Source organism: Pseudochaenichthys georgianus, chromosome 3 (genome assembly GCF_902827115.2).
Source record: "Pseudochaenichthys georgianus chromosome 3, fPseGeo1.2, whole genome shotgun sequence".
Lineage (NCBI taxonomy): Eukaryota > Metazoa > Chordata > Actinopteri > Perciformes > Channichthyidae > Pseudochaenichthys > Pseudochaenichthys georgianus.
In genome coordinates this window covers 35,117,412-35,142,660 of record NC_047505.1, presented here as the reverse complement: position 1 = coordinate 35,142,660, position 25,249 = coordinate 35,117,412, and the positions used below count along the sequence as shown (strand labels likewise).

Below are 25,249 nucleotides of genomic sequence, written 5' to 3'. Positions count from 1 at the left end.
TGGCCAGAGCTCCAGGGCTCAGGCGTTAGGTTGTGTTTATGAGAGGAGCCTGCACTGATTCCATGATAAAACCAGATGTTCCCTTACAAGGCTTCGAGCCTCCCTCATCTAGCTCTCATGTCCATATCAGGTATAACCTTCCTGTTGTACTCGGGCCTCCCAGCCTCCAAACTATAGCCTGGTCTTTAGCTCCACCGTGGTCAAAAAAGGTTAAATGTGAAGGACATACATAACTTGTTTGCACTTAAATACAAAGAACCAAGTAAGAATATGCTGAGAGTATAGAGTATTGGTTTTTCAATTAAAATACCTTTTTTTGGAATAATGAAATTACGAAAGCCAAAATATTCTAGGCATGAAAACCTGAGCAATGACAGTACAGATTGTGTTTTAAAAACAGAGTGTGAAGCTTGTTTGATTGATATATAACTTTACCAATCAATCAATTTTCAAAAGTGCTGCCCATTAATCTCTTTGTCCTTTATTCGCTTTAGCACAAATATAGTCTTTCACCATGTCCTAACTCTTTCTACATGTATTTCAATAAGGCTCAGTCCAAAAACAAGGTGTGGTGCCGTGACCAGTTAACAAACTAAAGATTTTAAAGAATGAGAACATAAAGTGAAACGCTATTCAATTACTGTTATCAGATCTAACCCTTTCAACATACTGAAGGTCTGTCTGATGCCAACACTCCAGACAGGAGGTTTTCATATACACATAAATAATTTTACAACTCTGGAGAGTTATCTCAGTGGAGTTGTTTAATCTCAGTTTTGATAATTGTGACGTACACGCTAGAACTATGCTCTTCACATTACAAATAAATCTACCTGGAATGTGCACTTGCACACACTTGATTTGCCAATTTACTGTGTTTGATGTAGGCTGTTATATTGCATTGTGGTTAAAGTAAAGGCCAGGTTCATGTTTTCACTGGACTATACTGTGTGCAGGATGTCTTGAACAGTGAAGCCGTCAGGTCCGGGCTGGGCAAAGTTTACACCTTTGTTGTCTGGCATATCTTAAAAACATAAGTTCAAACAGCTTGTTCGAAACAAAACCTTGAACTGATATTGGTGGATGGGACATACAGGTGTATGAAAAGGGAAACAAAACAGACATGTGTTTGTTGTTTTTAAGTCTTATAAAGCCCTCAACAGGCCCTGATTGTAGTATCTGTAATGAATTAATTAAAGAATTGAGCAGCAACTTGCACATGGGTATCCTGTACTATTTGAAAATATATAATATGTGTTGGTTAAGAGTAAAATGCAAATGAGCATGGTTAGAAAGACCAAGGCTAATACGCTACATTTCAGTTATAGTTCAATTATAAGCATCTTCATAGGGTTGGTTTGTAAGTGAAACGCAATTATAAGATGTGTCACGACTTTACAGCTATCATTGCATATTACATTTCATTTTTAGGACATCATACACACTTTGTTTCTTTTATTTCGTGAGTTGTTGGCGCGATATCTCTTTAGCTTGACATACTCTATTAAAAATTATATTTGAACACAATTTTGCTTCCTTCAATTTGAATGAAGCACATTTGATAACATTACATTACATAACATTTGTATTAATTGTGCAGCCCAGATAATTGCAATCAGCTGCACACAACTTTATGGCAGTGTTTTATGCTGTAATATCATTAGCGCAATATCTTTTGTGAATCAGACTTTGAGACGGGCAGATAGTGGATGAAAGAAATGCGCAATTCATGATGCTATCAAGGGGCTGCCATTGATTAGTTCGGTATTCAACCCTTTCTGCATCACAAGGTTCAATGGTCCTTTTTAGAACTACTTGTGAACACTGGGTAGAACCTGAGTATTAATATGAACTTGCAGATCAGCAGATCAATGTCAGCAGAAAGGACTTTGAGAAGTTCTATTCCGAGTATTTACAACGTAGTTTCTCTGCCACCACTCTCCAAAGGTCATACATGTGTATATTCTTGCCAATCTTTTGTGATAGCAATGAATTGCTGTGTTCCATGTCAACATACAATTTAAGCCAGATAAAATGTATCCTGCCTTCATAGCCTGCACAACAGACTGGCCCTGCAGCTATTTACAGTATAGGGGCATGATTTACTAAGTGGTTTCCAGTAAATGAAGGGGCCAAAGTCATGAAGGATTAAATCCCTTAATCTTGAATATGTTATGTAGAGTAATATTTTCCTCCCAAGAGTTCCCATTTGACTTAATTTGAGGTCAGTCTGTTGGAAATCACTTAATTAAACTGGTGTAATTTATTGCTTGAACCACTTTTTACAAAATAAACGTTTTAAAATGAATAAATCATATCTAAATGTTTGTGTTCTTCGTAGATTGTATTTTATGTTTTATATGAGCACTGAGACCTAACACAGATTTATTTTTACCAACAGATGAACTGTGAATATAAGAGACACAGTTGTAACTCTGTCCAAACAAATCCTTTGTACACCTTGACCCAGTTAAGCATTATTTGAAAAATGTTAAGTAATTTCTGATTTACTAGAAAGCACAGAGAGGAATTGGATCAAAACGAGCTGCATGTTGTTAGTCAGTAATCTTTTATTCTTTTATTGTTCAAATTTCATGAAGGTGTGCAGGTTATAAATTGGTAGCTGCTTACTGAGTTTTGGTGGAGAGTCGAATCAAGAAGTTACTGGCTGTTTGAAACATACCATTGTGGGAAAAATTGATCGTTCAAATAATCCCTCAGATTGTGCATTGGCATTGACTCACACAGACAAGTGTTCTGACGGTTTAACAGATTGTGTATTTTGTTAAGATACAAATTTGTCACAAATAAATTCCTAGTAATTTGCTTTACATGTTCAGTTCTCCTCAATCACAAGAGTGTTAACTAAACAGACTAGACTTTTTGCGGTCTTTTTGATGCGACCAGAGGCCTATACTACGAAGCTGGATTTTCCTAACCTGGATATGTTTGAGTTAGCCGGTTGGCCCTAATCCAAGTGGATCGCTCAAGCAGCCGTGTCCTATCTAGTTAGATATTTAAGTAAGCTTTCTTAACGCTAATGTTATAATAGTCAGATTGCTCTGAAGATGGGGGGTGATATTCTATTCATTTTCACGTTCACTCAGTCGGTGATTCGTCGAGTAGCTTCGCGAGACATGGGAGAGCTTAAGTTATCACGAGAATTTTTTTCTTTCGCACGGCGTAGCCGTGATTTGTCGCCAAAGTTCGCGTTCGTACGATTTTTGGCGGTCCCTCGCCATGGAACCCGATGATGTCATAACTCAAACTGACATTCTCAGAACGCCACCAAACTTCACATGACGTTTAGCCCCACAGCCCTGAACAGCTCTAGGTCAAATCTGATGTTACTTAATTTAGCGTTACCATGGCAACGGATCCTTCGCCATAAACAACGGTGTCGCTGTAAATCCAATGGACACGGTCCCATCGTCCCCCAATCTTCACTTTTATATCACTGCCTCAACAGCTCCAAGTGAAATCTGAAATCTCATCGTATGCCGTTTCTATGGAAACGCATCCCTCGCCGTCAAACATCATGTCGTCGTAATTCAATGGAAAATCATCCAAACACCACCAGACTTCAGACTATCATCAATGGTCCGGCCCTCAACAGCTCTACGTGAAATCTGAAATCTCAACGTATGCCGTTTCCATGGCAACGCATCCCCGCCAAAAAATCCGATGTTGTTGTAAGTCAATGGAAAATCGTCCAAGCAGCACCAGACTTCATATGATGGCTAATGGTCCGGCCCTCAACAGCTCTATGTCAATTATGGGATGTCATCACTTGGCGTTGCCATGGTAACGCATCCCTCGCCGTCAAACATCATGTTGTCGTAATTCTATGGAAAATCGTCCAAACACCACCAGACTTCAGACTATCATCAATGGTCCGGCCCTCAACAGCTCCATGTGAAATCTGAAATCTCAACGTATGCCGTTTCCATGGAAACGCATCCCTCGCCGTCAAACATCATGTCGTCGTAATTCAATGGAAAATCATCCAAACACCACCAGACTTCAGACTATCATTAATGGTCCGGCCCTCAACAGCTCCAAGTGAAATCTGAAATCTCAACGTATGCCGTTTCCATGGCAACGCATCCCCCGCCAAAAAATCCCATGTTGTTGTAAGTCAATGGAAAATCGTCCAAACAGCACCAGACTTCATATGATGGCTAATGGTCCGGCCCTCAACAGCTCTATGTCAATTATGGGATGTCATCATTTGGCGTTGCCATGGTAACGCATCCCTCGCCGTCAAACATCATGTTGTCGTAATTCAATGGAAAATCATCCAAACACCACCAGACTTCAGACTATCATCAATGGTCCGGCCCTCAACAGCTCTACGTGAAATCGGAAATCTCAATGTATGCCGTTGCCATGGTAACGCACGCATCCCTCGCCGTCAAACATCATGTCGTCGTAATTCAATGGAAAAGGTTTCTAACGGAACCAGACTTCAGACTATCATCAATGGTCCGGCCCTCAACAGCTCTACGTGACATCGGAAATCTCAATGTATGCCGTTGCCATGGAAACGCATCCCTCGCCAAAAAATCCCATGTTGTTGTAAGTCAATGGAAAATCATCCAAACACCACCAGACTTCAGACTATCATCAATGGTCCGGCCCTCAACAGCTCTACGTGAGATCGGAAATCTCAATGTATGCCGTTGCCATGGCAACGCGTCCCTCGCCAAAAAATCCCATATTGTTGTAAGTCAATGGAAAATCATCCAAACAGCACCAGACTTCAGACTATCATTAATGGTACGGCCCTCAACAGCTCTACGTCAAATCGGAAATCTCAATGTATGCCGTTTCCATGGCAACGCTTCCCTCGCCATAAACGACGGTGTCGCTGTAAATCCAATGGACACTGTCCCATCGTCCCCCAATCTTCACTTTTATATCACCGGTCCATGCCTCAACAGCTCCAAGAAAAATCTGAAATCTCACTGTATGCCGTTTCCATGGCAACGCCTCCCTCGCCGTGAAACACGGTGTTGCCCTAATTCAATGGAAAAGGTTCCAAACGGCACCAGACTTCAGATGTTGACTAATGGTCCGGCCCTCAGCAGCTCTATGTCAATTAGGGGATGTCATCATATGCCGTTTCCATGGCAACACGTCCCTCGCCATGAAACACGGTGTTGTCCTAATTCAATGGAAAATGGTCCAAACAGCACCAGACTTCATATGATGGCTGATGGTCCATGCCTCAACAGCTCTACGTGAAATCTGAAATCTCAACGAATGCCGTTTCCATGGAAACGCATCCCTCGCCAAAAAATCCAATGTTGTCCTAATTCAATGGAAAATCATCCAAATAGCACCAGACTTCAGATGATGGCTAATGGTCCGGCCCTCAACAGCTCTATGTGAAATCTGAAATCTCACCATTTGTCCGTACGTTGACACGTCGACGTGCGGACAACAGCCTGCGGAACGTCGAAGACCCGCTCAACGCTGCTTGCAGCTTTAATTATTATTGTTGTTGTTGCTATAATGCAGGGGTATTCAATTTCAAAGAGGTCCAGTAAGAGAAAATGTCATTAAATGCTCTGTTTTCGCTGTCCTTTCTCTTTTTTGAGCACGCCATTTGAAATGACTCCGACTGTTTCTCTCTTCTTGTCTCTGTGTGTTTGAATCTATCGTGCTGACTCACTGACTGCACCGATTTGATTGGCTGCGTCACCTCCTTAAAACATTAAACAATAACTTTTAAAAATCTTTTTATCTTTATGTTTTAAACATATTTTTTAAACATTTTTAACATTTTCAACATCGTGGATAAATCCTTATATGCTCCCGGCAACACACTGAACGTCAACTTTGCCTCCTTATTACACTCACCCCTACTTTAGTGGGAGCAATGAGTCTGGGTCTTTGATGCGCACAGGCGGATGATGCGGGGATGCAATGTAGACGGCAATAAACACGTTTATCCGGTCAAAGATATCGGACACATAGGCCAACATTGCAACCCAGTTCATGTCCTCCATGTGCTTGACCAGTGGGGAGTTGATTTCGGCGAGGAAGAGGAAAACTTCCATGCGCAAATCACACAAGCGAGTGAGGACCTTGCCCCGGGACAGCCACCGGACCTCGGAGTGCAGCAGCAGCTGGTGGAAGTGAGCACCCATCTCATTGCAGAGGATGGAGAAGAGATGGGCATTCGTGGCGCATAAAGTTAGCTGAAGTTAACTAGCTAGATTTCACTGTTTCTCGTTAGTTTTTTCTCACGCTGCGCCTCTCCTGAAGCTCTCTGGCGCCCCCCCGGGGAGGCGTGCCTCACACTTTGAAAACTGCTGGTCTATGCGATCTGGTCTGAACTTCCTATAGTGTGGTTTTCTTTTCCGAGCGATGAATCAATTGTATACCTAAATTTTATAATAAAAGTACACTCATTTGTATTATGTGTGCTGTACTGACAGACATGAAGGTGAGTCTGGGATGGGCTCAAGAATCATTTTAGCCAACATCTGCCTGGATAACCAGCTCACATCTCTTTCTTGCTCAATCTTGTTGCTTGTTCCATGCGATGATCTTTTAAAGCATTTTTCTGCATTACAATGCACTGAATGTGAACACAAAGTTAAAGTAAAATAAATGGATGAAGATAAATGGCAAATTTCGTCACATTAACAGATATTCTCAACCATTGTCGATGTACAATAAAAACAGCTAAAGGTGCGGAAATAGTTCCAAAAAAAGAAAAAGCTAAAGAAATAAGGAAAACTTATTTATCTTTGGCCAACTAGTGTAGCTGTTACTAAACATCTAGTCAGTTATATATATTGTTCTTCTTCCTGCATCTCCTTCTTCAAAAGCCATGCCATGTCAAACTAGAGTTCCAGAAAATCCATCGATATTGAAGGTCTCATGGGATCTTTAAATATCTCCTGAGGCTTTCTCTTATAAAAAGGACACACCTGCCACCTCAAACTTGCCTGACTGATGTTTTGACTTCCATTCCTGAATCAAGTTTTTTCATCAAAGCATCCTCAAAACACCCACACCAATGCTTTCCCTTCTTTAACTACGGCAGATGCAGTCTTTGGCCTGTGCGACTTTTATATCGTTAATGGGTCTCTCCACCATGATGGACACAACCATGATTGCCTTGTTGTAATGAAACCTCAACAGTTCCATGTCCCTTGGACTTGTCAATTACTGTGGGTTTAGCACCAAGAGTTTGTCCTGTTACTTCCCAAATGGCTTATGGTGCGCAGGCGCAACACTTCCAATCAGTTTTTCTGTCGTTCTCATTCTGGTGTGTCTTATTTTTTGTCGGGACAAAGCAGCCAGGAAGCAGCCAAATGCTATCTTCCATGCTTCAAAGGAGTTAGTGGGTGTGTAGGCCGTGTGCTGTATGTCTCCTGACTCATGTAAACAAAACGGCATAGTAAAACCACATGCTACGCCCCTGAGATGGAAGATGAGAGAGATGTGTAGGCTACTCATTGTGCTGCAACAAACTCTGACCTTTGCTGATGTAAATCAAGGGCTTTGATGTTGAATTTGATGTTCTTGATTACTGTGATCTAGTGGTATATAATATATACCAAAAAATAACTGAATATTATTCAGTTATTTTTTGGTTTAGTTTTAATCCTGAAATCAATGTTTTCGCTAGCTCCAATGAAATTGACTTAACTTAATTATTATTATTAGCTGGTTTTCCTTGCATATCTGGGGAGAACATTTAACTCCAGTCACATGACTTGGCAGCTCGATAACAAATTAAAGACTAGTTGTTTATGTTTTAATGGATTCTATAAAAGTCTCATAAAATGCTTTCCACTGTGTAAATGTTAAGAAATGCTGCTTTGTGGAGTGAAAAGGACACTTTATGTGCTTTTCGTTGTACTTTCTATAGATGCACCCCCTAGAACTATAGAAGAAATGGAATACTTCAAAGGCGTTTGGTTGACTCTAATTAATGCCAATAAAATGTTAATGTTAGGATTGTATGATTTTATCCTGTAATGGCAGGTGGAATCATCCCTTTTTTTATGGGTTGGATAAAAGGGCGATAAAGAAGAAACTTCCCAAAAAATGAACACAATCAAACCTTGCAGATTTGTATGAGAAATGCATTAGACAGTAAAACATATTTCAATGAGAAAGCCAGAAAAGTCCCTAGTGTGTCACAAGAGTTAAGTGCTTAAAATAATAGTCCAATTGACTCCCAGAGCACTGTCTTTTGCAGGGCAGACGCTGAACAACACCAGTCCAGTGAAGTGGTAGATGAGTGTGAAAGAGAGGGATGACATTTTGCACAAGCTCCTTTCCCTGGTCAAAGAATTTTCCATGGTCCTGCCAGGTTGCCCTGACAACACTGGTGACAGCGATAGGTGGACTAGCCATCTGGAGTACTGTGAATTTTCTGGTCGGCCCTGTTGACCTGTGGACTGGTGCTGAGCCAAGCTGCACAGATGCAAAACCATTTTTACAAGGCTTTGGTCCTGTGGACTGGTTACACTAGGAGGAAGTACTTTATTTTTAAACCTTCAAAGCTGCTTAGTCACTCCTTGCTTTGAAATCCTTTCACATCTACCAGCCGTGAAATGGTTCATTCACTCAGCAGAAAACATATCAGCATGACCTTATCTAATCTAGCTTAAGTATTATTATAGTATATGATATATATATCATATACTATAATAATACTTAAGCTAGATTAGATAAGGTTTGGTAACTTTTGTTACAATAAGATGTGAGATATATCACATCTTATTGTAACTTTTGTTACAATAAGATGTGAGATATATCACATCTTATTGTAACAAAAGTTACCAAAATATGTCCATATGGGTACTAGATTTGAACTAAGAATATAATAAGTTATGAAATTAAATACATTGATACATAACAACTGTATCTCTAATTACATTTTGTATGTTCTCTTTTCAAAATAGATGTTTAATGCTATTTAAACTATACAACAAATACAATTAACAGTCTTAAGAATTTCTCTATATTTAGCCTAAACTTTTAGAAAACTCAATAAATCACAACTATGCAGGTATAGCACTCAGATACATCTTCTGGGTGTTTGTATAGAATGTCTAATGCATTTTCTCAGACCGCTATATCAGACCCGCCAGAGCCTCGCCACGGCGGGTGTTTGCGGCGGCAGGTGCGGTACTGGCGCTGTGAAAGTCCACATGGCCCACGTATGCCAGAGCCAGTGGCCCACCGAAGGCAGCAGCCCACCAACGGCAGCGGCCCACCGGGAAAAGTCCCGAATATCCCGATGGCCAATCCGCGCCTGCTCACAGACACACAACTGAAACCAAAATAATTTGTAGACATATCTAAAAATCTCTCATACACACATGTGAAATGCACTCTCTCTCTCACACACACACACACACACACACACACACACACACACACACACACACACACACACACACACACACACACACACACACACACACACACACACACACACACACACACACACACACACACACACACACACACACACACACACACACACACACACACACACACATACACCACACACACACACACACACACACACACACACACACACACACACACACACACACACACACACACACACGTATACATCACTTCAGGGGACATTACATTGACTTACATGCATTTCCTGGAGACTTATCCTAACCTTAACCATAACCAACACATGCCTAACCCTAACCCATACCTTACCCTTATCCTAATCCTAAATAATAAATAAAGCAGATTAAAATAATTTAATTGCATACATTTTCTTTTAGTAAACACTGAAAACGGGTCCCACAGACCCAAACAGCACACGAAGGTTAAAGGTAAGCATATAACAATGTTAAAATGTGTTAAATATTTACACTGCAAAAAAACAAAAAAAGAGGAGGAAAAGTAGCTCATGACTTGTTTTATTTTTTGAAAGTATCTCTCATCCAAAAAAAGGTTGGCGACCCCTGTTATAGAACGATACATTTGAGCATTTTAAGCCTGGCCTACCATTTTATTGGAGCGATGAGGAACAGGTGGGGCTTGGAAAGGCCCACCTGTTCAAAGTAGAACCCACTTGCAACCAGTGGACAGAACCACTGGGTTAGAGGGAGTTCACGGTTTTCTTTCTTCATGACCATTTTCATTGAATTAACATGACCTCTACAGTGATTATTAATAGCCAACAATACATTGTGACATGTTTTGAGTAGTTTATCATACATATTTGTGGAGCATTTTAAAGATTTATGTTTTAATCCAGGTTCTTGTAGCACTTTACATAACTAGATTTAAAACACAATGCATTTTGTAGAAAAAGGAAGCATTTTCTCATATTTTTGTAATCGTTTTCTTGGATGGTTTTGTGTGTGTGTGTGTGTGTGTGTGTGTGTGTGTGTGTGTGTGTGTGTGTGTGTGTGTGTGTGTGTGTGTGTGTGTGTGTGTGTGTGTGTGTGTGTGTGTGTGTGTGTGTGTGTGTGTGTGTGTGTGTGTGTGTGTGTGTGTGTGTGTGTGTGTGTGTGTGTGTGTGTGTGTGTGTGTGTGTGTGTGTGTGTGTGTGTGTGTGTGTGTGTGTGTGTGTGTGTGTGTGTGTGTGTGTGTGTGTGTGTGTGTGTGTGTGTGTGTGTGATCTTGGTAGTGAGCAAGTCGGGGTCAAAAGTCCAGAGACTGTTTAAAATCCCAGCTCCTTCAGCTGCTGGCCCACCGTCAGCTAACCTGCCAGAGCTTCAGCAGTTCAACCTATGTCCCTCCAATAGCACACACACACACACACACACACACACACACACACACACACACACACACACACACACACACACACACACACACACACACACACACACACACACACTATCTGCAGATGTCTCATATGGTTAGATCTCTCTCCCGAACAGGCTTAAAAGAATCAAGCCAGCCTTTGCTTTCTTTTCCTCTCTCCGTATCATCTTTCCTTCCGGTGCGTGTCTTGACAGCCAGAGCTCGGTCCTCATTATCGGCGTGTGCATGTGCAGAGGGCTGCTGACGCTGTGTGTGCGGCCACACACTGACGTCAGCAGAGCCTTACTCCTCTACATACAAATGCCTGCCTGTCTGCCATTGATACCTTTTCTCTGTCCCCCACACTCTTATTAGCGTGTTTTTATCAGTTCTAGCACCTCTCGCACCGCAGAGCCTAACCAATATGACACGCAGGTGTAACAACTGGCCGTCTAATAGCCTGCACAGGTTTATTGACTCCTGTTAATATTTACGACTTGTGTTAAACGTTAAATAACTGTGTGTGTGTATGTGTGTGTTGAATGTTTTTCTTTATTTACGTGTACTACATTTCCCTGGACCTTTGAGTGAATGTTAGATTATGTGTGTTTTTTTGCTTTGTTGGTCTCTCCCTGTTTGCTTTTCTTCTGTATATTCAAGCAGATGTGCATAAATATAGTGCAGTTGTTTCCCTTTTTGAAATACCTGCACTATAAATAATCTCCATTCACATGTATCTTGTTAGGAGATTTGGTAGACAACTTGTCCACTTTCTTAAATCTCCTCGCGTTCCTACACGAGCCATTATCTTACAGGAAGGAAACCCAGAACCTACAAGTAACCGTTTAACAATAATCCACTTTAATGGTAATATACAATGCAATACAATCAAGTACAATCAATACAGTACAAATTACATACAGTTCTGTGGGATCCCACATTTACCTGATACTCACGTGAGCCAGCCAGCCAGCCAGCCAGCCAGCCAGCCAGCCAGCCAGCCAGCCAGCCAGAGAAGAAAGAGACCGAACACAGCGGGGTTTCTGTCTATATCCCTCGCTGACCCAAGGAGGAGTTATCTGCGCCTCCCTTCCAGACCAGTGATTGGCTGCCCAAATTATCATCAACACCCCACATCTTAAGTCCCCAATCCCAGTGGCTCAGCTTCCTTATCACAGGGATCTGAGATGACTATGTCAACTCCACACCTTCCCCCTCTTCCTTTGTCCTCACAAAACCACATGTTAGCAGGCCCAAAACCAGCCCAGTTTTCTACACAAATCATTTTCCCTTTTTAAGCATCTTGATAGTTTACTAACCTGAATACATACAAATATTTCTTTACAATTCCCTCTTTTGCACTCTTAAAAAAGAGAGTGCAATTTACACAAGGCACTTGCAAAAAACTGCATCCTTGTCTGCTGAGTCTCCATACTTTTTATTCTCAGTGTCCACAGTGAAGGGCACTCCGTCCAGGCTCTCGTTGCAGCGGAAGCAACCGGGGCGGTAAGACTTCCCCAGGGCCTGCCGGCCTGCATGTCCATGATTAGATGTCCACCTGCGTTGCACTTGTCTGCAGACTGCTGGAACCCAGAGTACAGAAATTCCTCTTCACAGAAAACCCTTCCTGCGTCATAGTAGAACGCCTTCCCTCTCAGCCTTCGACTACAGGCGCTGCAGGTGAAGCAGCTGTCATGGTAGAGGCTGCCCATAGCTTGGCAGGCCTGGCTGGCTCCATACACCGTCTTGTTGCACTTAACCCACACTCCTGTTTCAGCGGAGAGTGGAGTCCCCTGTGCCGTCCTGGCTTGCCGTGTCTTTGTCCCCTCTGATCCGCTGATGGCGGCTTCCGAGTCGATGCTGAATAGATGTCCTCCCGATCTTCCTTCTCCGGTCCGATGATGATGCCTCTCGGGACGACTGCTGGATGGATGATGGATGTCCTTCTCCTCCAATCCGCTGATGACAGCCTCCGAGTCGACCTCCCTGATGAGAGCCCGATCCGTCCTGATGTCGTCTAGGGTCCTCGCAGGTGTTTTCCCCCGCCGCACACTGGCTCCGCACAGTGGTACCAGTTGTCCCCCTTTTGGCATCAACAACCTGTGTGGAGAAATCTGATACAAATCCCTCAAGCCTACGCTCCGGGCTCTGGGGCCCTCGGCTGTTTAACCCACCAGTGCGTGGCAACTTGGAGCCTGTTGGTGGGGTGTCTTAAAACAACAGACGTGTGTGCACAGGTTTTCTAAATTAATTGTGCTGCTTCAGAATCTTGGACTGTGCCCACTAAATAAGAACCCCAACATCTTTAGGTAAACTAAATAACATATTTCAATAGCTCTGAATTTCTGACAAGCATCTGTATTTATTTTTAAATGAAATCCCTGAGATCCCATTAAAAATCTAAAAATATGATTTGAACTGCTAATGTTTCTGGTAAAGAAACACACTAATCTTATGGATTCAAAAACAACCAAAATCACAATACTAACAAAGTGAATGGCTTCCTGGTGATACTGCTTCTACCCGTCAGTGCTTAGATATTATCCCACTGAAAAAATGAATACAGAATTCCCACCAACTGTCATCAAATGTCTTTCTAAATGTAGATGAAATGTATATCCCCATAATGACCTAAACAATAAAGTCTATGGCTTTTACTTCTTTACCAGACTAGTTACATGATGTTGTCCAAATCACATTGTGTCTCATTACATTACTATGTTTTAGCTTAACTGTAAATATGTTCTTTCTACATTTCAAACCTCAGTTACTTTAATACCTGTTGAAACATTAGTTGACACATTACTCACCGGTCAGCCTCTCCAGTATTTCATTCTGGACTTACATCTCTCTGGCAGCCCCTTGGCCACTCATTCTCTACCTGTGTTACCTGCTATAACTCAATCAATACTAGAGACATGTCAACATTCACCAAACAGCCTCTTATCCCCAAATATGGAGCAGGTCAATTCTAAAACTGTCAATCAATGGTCAGATTGAACAATGGAGTTGGGCAGCAGGTTCCTTTCAGTCCCTAAATGAAAAATGTACATTGTAAAGTTTACACTCCCCCTTTTTTACACATTCTCTCATGTGTAAACAAAAACCTGTATGGGAAGAAAACCTTCAGGTCATAATGGATTATAAGACAATACCAAACATTTTTCCCAGTAAACACTTGAGAGTGTTTCTCTCCATCATTCAGTCCTAAAAGAAACAGAATTCCAAATTTCCTAGTTTGAGTTTCACATTCTGCAAACAGCCACCTCCTGTGGGAGTGAAACATCATGAAGCAGATTAGATACGGTTTCCCCTTTTGTGCAATGTTAGGAAAGCTCTCATTTCACACATTATTATCACACAAAAATAATGTGTTAGTCCAAAACATGCTTGATTAGTCATCGTTTCAAATCACGCAGTTGCACTGATCAGGTGCAGACATACACACACTCACACTCACACTGTCAGGTTGTAAAGTCAGGTTTGGTCAGGTTCACCGCAGAGTCAGTCATTGACAGTGCCTTCCCAAGTTACCCTGTCGGTCAGTTGGTCTCAGTCTTTTTGGCCATGTGTTGTGCTCTGCAGAGACTTTGATGTTCCAGCACAGGCCAGCATCCTCCGTCTATACAAATCTGTATATATGGAGCGCCATCATTTATTAATTCACAATTACAACTATAATGTTCAAGATATCTCCAACCCCTCCTTGCTGTTTCCCACATTCCCTGAAAAGTGTCTAGCCAAAAAAAGGTCACTTCCTTATTGTACTATTACTATTACTGCAATTCATTTACACCTAATTAGTATTAAAATGACTAATAGATCTATTTCAGAAACATGTGTACATCACTATCTTGTGTCAAAACATTACTAGGATCTGTAAAGCTCTGCTATTTATTCCATAACTCATTCTATCAATTTATCTTCAATTCTGGTGCACTTAAAGAACAATGTTACCCTCTTTCACAGTGCGTGGAACTCTGGGTGTCTGAACATGAAACCAGTACCTCAAATTGAAATACTATATTTTGTTTAGAACCAGCTTTCCCTTCAACATGACCTATATAAATAAATATTTATCTGATCTTATAGAGCTGTTACTAAAACTCTCCCTTTGAACTGATCAATACTGTAACAAATTAAAACACTACCAAATTCACACACGAATAAAAAATCCAGTGCATACTTCCTTCATGCCCCCCCCCTTTTTTTTTATCAGTGTGTATTAGACTGATTTTTCACTTCCCTTTAATAGTTCCCCTCTTTTCCGCTATTTTTATTTACCACTTGACTAATTTATGGTCCATACATCTTCTTATCTTCACTTATTTATCAAGTCAATTCAAGTTCTTTACAATACATTAGTAGATACCTTGTGGAGTCTTCACAATAACTAATCCCCTCTAGGATATGAAATCCATTCATCTTCAAGCAGATACTATTTCCTTATTTATGTTTTGTTCACGATAACAATGGTATAACAACCACATGTCATCCATTCTGGTCCACCTAAAAACCAATGTTAAACTCTTTAGCAGTGTGTGGAACCCTGGATGTCCGAACATGCAACCATTCCTCCCTCCTTTATCAAGGATTTAAAAACAGAAGTCATTTCATATTTCCCATGGTAATAACTATGCTACAATGGTGAAATCAATTATTTAGATTGGAATACTATATCTGGCTTGGCACCAGCTCTCCCTTTAACATTATCCATACAGATAAAGATTTGTCTTATAGAGTGGTTCCCAAAACTATCCCACTACTTTATTCACACGTGAATAAAAATGTCAAAGAATATTCTGTTAACCTGATGAAAAGATTGAAGAATATGGTTGTACTTTGTCATGTGGCCCCCTTTAACCCTCAGTGTGTTCTCATTTTACTCTAATAGTTTACTGCTATTTTTAATTTAATAAATCTTTCTGTCTTTACGTATTTATGCTTTAAATGTGCGTTTTGTGAATAAGTGTGTTTATGTGTAAACTCACTCATTCCCGTTTTCCTTTTCTCCTCCTCTGGTTTTCTCAAGCCGTGACCCCGGCCTCCTCACTTCAAATTGACCATGCCAACTCCTCTGATTCTGTGTTCTCTTCAGTCCCTCAGCTGTAACTTCATCCGCTGTCAGCCATTGGCCCAGTTACATCTGCATGCCTCATCATGCTAATGTTCTTGCACTGCTTTGCATTTTATCCCCTCCTTTACAGTCTCTCTGATGTTTTTATGGAGGGCAGATTCTGCTCTCATCTCCCACACTTTGCTCTTGTGCTCAGCTTGGAACTTCATGGTCCTGTCTGAGGGACTGATGAGCGTAGATTTCTGCCCGTCAGCATGCTGTCTGGTTCTGGATGCCACAGGCGGAGATAGTTCTGGCTGCAGTCTTGTTGTTGTCGTTTCAGCTCTGGTTCTCTGTCTGTTCGATGGAGAAGGAGGAGTTTCCTGTTGGGTTAGGTCTTTTGTCTGTTTGGAGGGTCGGGACCGTAGCCTTTTCTAACTCAGAGGGGGAGTCCAGGTCTCGGGACGCATTACCTATAAAAAATCTAGCACACTGAGGTTAAATAAATCCAACCCTTTCCACTCTGACTCTTTATAATCATACTATCTGTCTTAATTGTTAAATGCCATCTAAACAACCTAATTGATGTCTACAAATGATATTACAAAAACTCACTCTAAAAATTGTTTCATCCATTGCTACATATGTACCCAACATAACTCTTTCAGGAAAACATTTTCTCCTATACATTGAAAAACGTACATGTTTCCAGCATCACATATTCCACACACTACGAAAGAACATCTACATATTTACTCCAATATTTTAAGCTAGTTCCTATAGCAAGATTATCATGTGTGACATAATAATCAGATGTCTTGTTTGCTAACCAAGAATATTAAACTTTAAAATGTCTTTTGGCCAGTTGAAGTCCTGCTTACTTCATCCTTAAACTCTTCTTTAATTTGAAACCAAAAAAGGTCTTCCTTCTCCACCATGATCCTATCTCTATATCAAAGTCCAGACAAACTGATGATTTATCTTCAGAAACCATGAGGAATGACTCATAAAACACTATTTTCCCTTACTTCAGTTCTAAATCAAATGAGCCAGACAGGAAACCCCCTTTAACCACTTGCTTATCCTATTATTTTGATCTAAGTTGTGTTACAAGCAGGTTAGATCTGTAATGAATTAAAATCAATATTTAAAGACGCAATATAAGTTAAATATATTGTTAAGGTAATTACTGTTTTATTGTGAAGGCATCTCTGGCGAACAGCGGCCTTTGGCTTTTATTTTGAAAGGCCGCTCCGAAACAGCGAGGCCGATTCCTAGAAACACGGCAAGTTGACAATCGTTCTAATGCATTAACTATAGTCGTGAAAGAGACAAGGAGGGGGAAGGCGTGTGGAAGCAAGCAATGAACTGAAAATGCCACCAATCCTCTGTTTTAACGTGATGGCGGACATTGAAAACCGAAGCGGGCATAAGTACCCCTGTCTTTTGTACCATTACATTTACCAACATAAAACAAGGTCTTTACTAATCAACAATGACAACCTACAGACAGCTCATTTCTTTAAATATACGCAATATATTGACCTCGCTTTTATTTATCTGACTTAATTAACGTGCTTCCCCCCCTTTCAGCCACTAGATGGCAGCAGCAGAGCACAAATGAGCTTCACTCTTCTGAGCGAATGTCTGATATCCATAGACAATGCTCATACAGGTTATTTAGGTAAAAATCACACAGATCTATTCCCCTTACATTTTGTCCGGCTTGATAACGTGCTTCATATGTCGTCACGCAGGACTCTCTGCCTACCTTGCGATCAACGTTATGTTTACGTCAGCCTTTCAAATTAATTTTTACAGACAAGGGAAACGGGAGCCGGTCTCGTCACAATGTAGGTGACGTTAGCGCTCTCTCCCAAGGATTTAACAGATAAAAGTCCGCTGACACTTTCGCTTATTTGGTCTTGGACTCTTATTTTACCCCCAGTTATAAACGGCGGACCGATCTTAAATATCGATCATCCAGGTTACGTCGTGTGGGACTCACACCGCACATCCCACGAACTGCACCGCTCCTACGCCACTTCCGGACTAAACTACCTGAAGATCCACGCTAAACTGCTCTAATTTCTTGTTACGCAGGACTCTCTATACCTGACGATCAACGTTCACGTGTTATATATAACTTTCCTAACATGGTAAAAAAGATGCATTGTATACTCCATTCAAACTTCAAAAACACTCTGAAACGCCTACAGACAATCATACATGGCCCTGCTATTGTCCGAGGCGTCTAAAAGTGCTTGTTCCCGACCCAGTGTGGTCCTCTGAATCCTTCCACAGCCCTGTCTACTCGGAAACGTCGGAGATCACCATTTGTTAGGAGATTTGGTAGACAACTTGTCCACTTTCTTAAATCTCCTCGCGTTCCTACACGAGCCATTATCTTACAGGAAGGAAACCCAGAACCTACAAGTAACCGTTTAACAATAATCCACTTTAATGGTAATATACAATGCAATACAATCAAGTACAATCAATACAGTACAAATTACATACAGTTCTGTGGGATCCCACATTTACCTGATACTCACGTGAGCCAGCCAGCCAGCCAGCCAGCCAGCCAGCCAGCCAGAGAAGAAAGAGACCGAACACAGCGGGGTTTCTGTCTATATCCCTCGCTGACCCAAGGAGGAGTTATCTGCGCCTCCCTTCCAGACCAGTGATTGGCTGCCCAAATTATCATCAACACCCCACATCTTAAGTCCCCAATCCCAGTGGCTCAGCTTCCTTATCACAGGGATCTGAGATGACTATGTCAACTCCACACCTTCCCCCTCTTCCTTTGTCCTCACAAAACCACATGTTAGCAGGCCCAAAACCAGCCCAGTTTTCTACACAAATCATTTTCCCTTTTTAAGCATCTTGATAGTTTACTAACCTGAATACATACAAATATTTCTTTACAATCTGTGCACATAGTGTTACACAGCATAGCAGATACACTGAATATGCCAGTATAACCTTGTCTGTGCCTGTGTTTTAAAAGATAGCAATAACACCAAGTAAAGAACTAACTTGAAATCTAGGCATGATTCACGTTAATTTACATTATTTCTTCCCTTCTCAGCGTCTTTATCCCTAAAGCTAATGATGGAAGAAGTAGGCTAACTCAGCAAAAACAATGTCAGAATACTCCATTAAGACTAGTAAAGTCAGGACAGCAAAAGCTAACTTTACAAAAATTCATAATAATAATAATCATAAATGGCATAAATGGCGTCAATAACACTACATTTTAATGCATTGTTATTGAAGTTTTTCCTACGTTGTATGCCGCTGGGGTGTAATGCATTTGGTCACATGCATGTACTTATGTACAACTGCAAAAAACAAATGATTCCTTTTAAATGTCGTTGAGTACAGAGTTTAATATCATAACATGGAAACATTGTTTGTTTCTTAATGTACTTGATGAGATAAGAAGTGTTGTTTCATAATTTCACCTAAATGTTTTAGTGATGAGAAAGAATATATGTGTTTTGCTGTGTGCGTCTACGTGCATGTGTACAGGACAGGTGTCTCAAGTGTCAGCAGCTGAGTTGTGTCTCTTGGTCTCTGTGTCTGCCCTCATGTCATGTTTTCAAAACATCACTAAAGAAAATATCTCTGGTTCATTGACAGATTTAATCCCCTCCCTTGCGGAAGGCCCTCGCTGTAAATAAGTTGTGGCTTGGCACACTCTGTGATGGTGTTGTTCTCTCTCATTCAGCCAGCTTTTCCTGTTTCTGTGCTGCGTTGGAGGCGGAGAAGACATTCGTGTTTCGTGCATTGTGCACAGATAATGCAAAGGCACACTGTAGTGGTACAGAGTGTACACATACTATGTTAGGTGACACACTAAAGATTTCTCACTGTACGATCGAGGGTCGGTAAAAAAAGGAACAAAATACCTTGGGTGGAGCTGAATTAAGGCTGAGTGTACTTTGTGTCTAGTTTTTTTTAAATCTCTGTCTATAGTTCTCTTTCCTTAACTTTCCATCGCCTCCATTATGGCATCCTCTCCTTCAGCTTTTACCCATCTCCCTCTCCGTTTTAGCCCTCCTGCGTCTCTCCGTAAACAAGCAGAAGGCCAACAACTCTGTCCTCCGGCCGTCTCCCGCCATCCCGTTGCCATGGTGTATGGAGCATTGTTTGCTGGCCTCTATCTGGAGTTGCCATGGCAGGGCTTATTTGCCATATTAAATGTTTTCAGCATTGTACAGATGCTGATGACAAACACCCAACATCCCACTTTGATCAATGAAACGGTTACTGATTAGAGGAGATGGGACCGGCGTCTGATCTATTTACCGACCTTACCTATAGCTTTAATGCTTTGTATGTCTCACATGCAGAAAAGTAAAACAAGTCATGATTAAACAAAACTATTTAGAGCGTGCCTTGTTATATTAAAAACCTGGCTTTAAAGCCTGTCAAATTAGTTTTAGTTTTTGTAATCACAAAAACATTTATATAAAAGTGCATTTTACAATTTAACAGTAAACATATATTTGTTAAGCTTTTTCTAAAACAAACTGAATTTGTTTACATACATCTTATTGAATTCCTTGACTGTGCTAGAAATGACCGATTATGAATCTGAAACCTTTTTACATTGATGTGCCTTGATTATTCCTGACTGGCTGACATGTTTAAAAGAAGGACATGTGTGCATGATGTTTACATGTAGAGGTTGTCTGTGTTTATGGAGGTGCTTTTCAAAAGGTGTATTCCTTGTGTCTCTCCCTCTTGTGGTGCATGGTGAGAATGCATGCTGGCTTTTGAAAACATTGCAAATTGCTATAGTAGAACGAAAATCTCGGTCCGTTTGTTGCCCCATTAATGAAAATATTGTACCAGGTTTCATCGCAAATAGTGGGATTGTTATGACTTCTCATACCATTTCTGTGTGCTCACGAAAAAGTGCACGGCTGAGAAAGTTGAAGGCATGTTAGGAAAATCTGCATGTGCAAAATAATAATCTGGTAGTGGAACAAAACTAGTGAATGTTTCCTTATTATCTTAACTAATCATCTTTGTGTTTATTCTTCTAAAACAAAGGATTATATTATTTCAGGTCTAGCAACTAAGTGTTACACAACCTGCAGCAACTTTGACTGTACACCGCAGTAACGTGTGAGAGCTCCTGTGGTTACCAACAGATAGCGTGGAAATGCTGCCGATTGACGTAGTTGGACCAGATAAGATCTCAAAGCCCCATTGCAGACGCACCATGGTGGTTGTAGTGGTTTGTTTTTCTTTTGCTTTCAGTTAAGGGCTCAGATTGATGTCACTAAGGCCTTGTGCGTGAACATACCTGTAGTAGAAAGTGCATCATGTGTTGCAGGAAATATTTAGTGTAAACTGTTTCTATAGTGTGTGTTTGGAAAGCATGCAGAATTAGAAGAAGCTCTGTTGCTCACCTGCCATTGCTCTCAGATAAAAGAGATACACAAAGTCATAAGGCAGTGTGCTGAAAGTGGAGCATAGGTCAAAGTCTGTGCTCTTGTATGTGAATACATTTCGTATTCTCTGTTATGCATGCACAAACATATATGCAATGATGATATTTCACTAACAGTTTATGTCCTTTGTGTTTTTTTTCAGATGATCTTGTGGGACTGGGATCTGAAACACTGGTACAAACCACAGTATCAGGTCAGTTCTGTGTTCTTTTCAGGAGTTTACTGTGCACGGTGGATCCAATCAACACACACATAATACAGGTCTGTCCAGAGAGGGGTGGTCCATGTAGAGTGGAAGCTTTCTATAATTCACCTTCAGGAAATTCAGTTCTTTGACTGACTGATTTTGGTCAGGCAAAATACACATTGTGTAAAACCTGGCATGCAGTGACCTTGGGATTGTTGTCATGCCACATTTATTATCTTTTTCAGACATTCCTTGTCTTGTTTGAACTGTTTGCGTAATCTGTCAAAGAATGTATCTCCCACAGACCAAAAATCATTATTTGTTCCTGTTAGACAGAGCCCAGTAAGCCAGGACATTTTCCCACATCAAACCTGCCCCGATAACACCTCTTTATGCACTTATACCTTTCAGTACTTTAGAAACAAGCATTGCACAACACTTCTCATGGGCCCTACATATGGTGTATGTTCTTCCTTATTTACGGTTACTGTTCTAACCACAACACAGCTAGCCCTATCATTCTATTAAGTTAGTGTCATAAATCAGCTGATTTTCATGCTGTTACAGTACAGACCAACACAAGGGCTACTAGACAACACTGTTTTTAACCTTAAAGCCATGATTTTGGATCTATTTTGTATTATCTTTTGACATTTGACCAAAGCACACAGACTAACACTAAAACACACATACAAGAAACAAAAAAATGTATATAGAAATGTCGAATGAAAATCTAAAAGCACTTTAACAAAACTTTCCCTAAAGAAAACGTTTTAAAACCGACTTGGTGCATTTATTGCCCTGTCCCCTAATCTGCTCGATGTATGTGTGAATATGTCAGGGTGCGGTGAGCGGCAACGGCGTGGATCTTTCAGTCATCAACGAGGCCAGGAACCTGGTGTCCGACCTGCTGATGGACTCCTCTCAGTCCCCACACACCATCTCAGCCCTGCGCAGCATCTCCAGCCTCATGGGGACATTTTCAGGCTCGTGCCGCCCCAGGGTCAACCCCTTCACCCCCTTCCCCGGGTTCTACCCCTGTGGTGAGGTGGAGGATTCTGTAGAGAGGAGTGACAGAAAGACCATAAAGGTGAGTACCAGCATTGCCACTGCACCAGTGTAGTAAATACATGAAGAGATGAGTAATAGGCTATTTCAGTTTGAAAAAGTCCCGGTAATAAAGGAGTATCTAAACTTAGGACACTACTGACAACATAATGCTGCACAGCAGTCTCTAACACCGTGAGAAAGGATTTGTCAGCTGTTAAAGTTATCAGAGCCGCAGTCTTTTTATCTTTTATCTTGATGGAAGATAACAGAATTACGCCATTGATATAATTGATTGCCCGGATGATGTGTTGCGCTGCTAGATGACGTTGCATTGAGTTGGGGCAAAAGCTGAGACAGGTATTTTGACAATTGGACCCTGTTCTTTACCTTGCAGGTGCTTTCTGCTTGCTTCTTTGCTTTTTGATGCTGTACAATTGTAATTATGAAAACGGCCTTAGTTCACACATGCTCATTAGCTTCTGTTTATATAACATGACCAGCATCTTTAGTTAGTGCAGTGGTTCTCAAACTTTTTCTGTCAGGCCCCTCCTTTGGAGAAAAAAAAAGTCGGGCCCCCCCAACACAAATAGTCAGGCTCAGTGGCGGCGCCAGAGATTTCTTTTGGGGGTGCTGTGGGGTAGCTTGACGTTTCATAGAGGGTGCTCAAACATTTAGGGTTTCTCATTAATGTACCGGGCCCTACAGTGGAATATTCTACTGCAACACTCCCCAGGCAAATACACAGTGTGACAGTTACAATGAAGGCACGATAATCAGCTCACGGCATATAGGTGTAAGCAGGGGTAAAGTGCTATTTTTATAAGTGGGGAGTGGACCTAACATAGGGGGGTCCGGGGGCATGCTCCCCCGGGAAGATATATTTCTAAATATTGAAGTTAAAAGCATCAATCTGGTGCACTTTAAGAGCAAAATGAAGAGATCTATGGATACATCTCTCAACATCCATATGAAACAGACCTGGAAACAGATTTACTTTTTCTTTATGGATATTTTACAAATCACCCTTTTAAACTTTATTCTTTTTTTACTGTCATATAGTATTTCATACCTGTTATAACTATAATGATCATATAAACGTGTGCCTCGGAAATAATTGTTTACATCAAAATGTTTGAGACCCACTGATATAACTATAGGTTACTTACGTAACCCCAGGGCTCAGAATAACATGAAGTGAGATGTCTCACTATGGGATGCGCCTCAACGCGTATGCAAACAGAAGCATCAATCTCATTACGCCAATCCTGATTGGCTGGTGATCTTGATGTCAACGTCAGGGATTCCACCCACCCTTTAAGAAGCTTGCGCTACGACGCAGCGTCATTCAAATAAGCACCTCTTCTCGCTTCGCCTTAGCAAGAAGGGCCGTCTGGTGAGACATCTCACTTCATGTTACTCTGAGACTGGGGTTACGTAAGTAACCTATAGATCTCATTCATAACACTCCGTTCGATGTCTCACTACGGGATATTGAAACTCCCGTATTGCTAGACATGCTTATCTCGAAAATTACCAAAAACAACCAGAACTTAACAGGCAGAACTCTGTCTCAACACGGGACCCAGCACTGCGCGGGCCACACTTGGAGCAGAGACATCTAGCCTGTAAAAGCGGACAAAAGTGAGCGGCGAGGACCAGCTCGCTGCTGCACAAATGTCTTGGATGGAAACACCCTTGAACAAAGCCCAGGATGTAGCCAGTCCACGAGTAGAATGAGCACGCAGGCCCGTTGGTGCCTGCAAACCCTGACTCGTATAAGCCAGAGCAATCGCTTCCACAATCCAGTGGGAGAGCCGTTGCCTGGTAACGGGCTTGCCCTTCTGAGGGTTAGCCCAGGATACAAAGAGTTGGTCATTACAACGAAACTCTTTTGACCTGTCATATAGATGCGTAAAGCACGAACTGGACACAGCAAATTCGGCCAACCACCTTAGGTATAAAGGCAGGGTTGGGCTTCAGCAACACTCTCGTCTGCCCCGGGGCAAACTGAGTGCATGAAGGATGTACAGAGAGCGCATGAATGTCACTGACTCGCTTGGCAGATGCCAGAGCCAGTAACAGCACTGTCTTCAGTGACAGGTGTTTCATGTCAGCTTCTTCCAGGGGTTCAAATGGAGGTCGAGTGAGCCCATCTAAAACCACTGCCAAGTCCCATAAGGGCACCAGCGACCTGGAGACAGGGAGGAGCCTGCGAGCCCCTTTCATAAAACGGCAGACCAAAGGATGTTGGCTAGCCGTCTTTCCCTCAAAGCCCACATGGCATGCAGCAATAGCAGCCAGGTACACTTTGATCGTAGAGAAAGCTCTGTGTTTATCAATTAAGTCCTGTAGAAATGATAAAATCACCCCGACAGGACATTGAAAAGAGATGTGTCCTTTTTTAAGGCACCACTCCTCAAACACCCTCCACTTACAGTCATAGAGAGACCTGGTGGAGGAAGCTCTCGCACTCTGAATAGTGTTTATCACCTTCTGAGGGAGCCCCACTGTATTCAGATTGTACCTCTCACGGGCCAGGCCCATAGTGCCAAGCGCTCTGGGTTTGGGTGAAACCCAAATCGCCCCCCCCCCCCCCCCCCCCCGGCTGAGACAGTATTTCCCTGCGTAGTGGGAGCTGCCATGGCTGCCCGCACAGCAGCTGATATATCTCCGCCAGCCAGTACATTGCAGGCCAGTGCGGAGCTATCAGGATAAGTGTGTGGCGTTGTTCTC

The 25,249-nt window shown here is 41.7% G+C and overlaps 1 protein-coding gene across 1 annotated transcript in view; it reads left to right on the top strand.

The window, feature by feature from the left end:
- Window positions 1-25,249, top strand: part of pde3b (phosphodiesterase 3B) — a 74,373-nt gene that overhangs the window by 35,771 nt on the left and 13,353 nt on the right. The window contains 2 exon segments of the mRNA XM_034110938.1: window positions 21,422-21,472; window positions 22,308-22,556. Of these exon segments, the coding sequence (XP_033966829.2) occupies window positions 21,422-21,472; window positions 22,308-22,556 (300 nt within the window).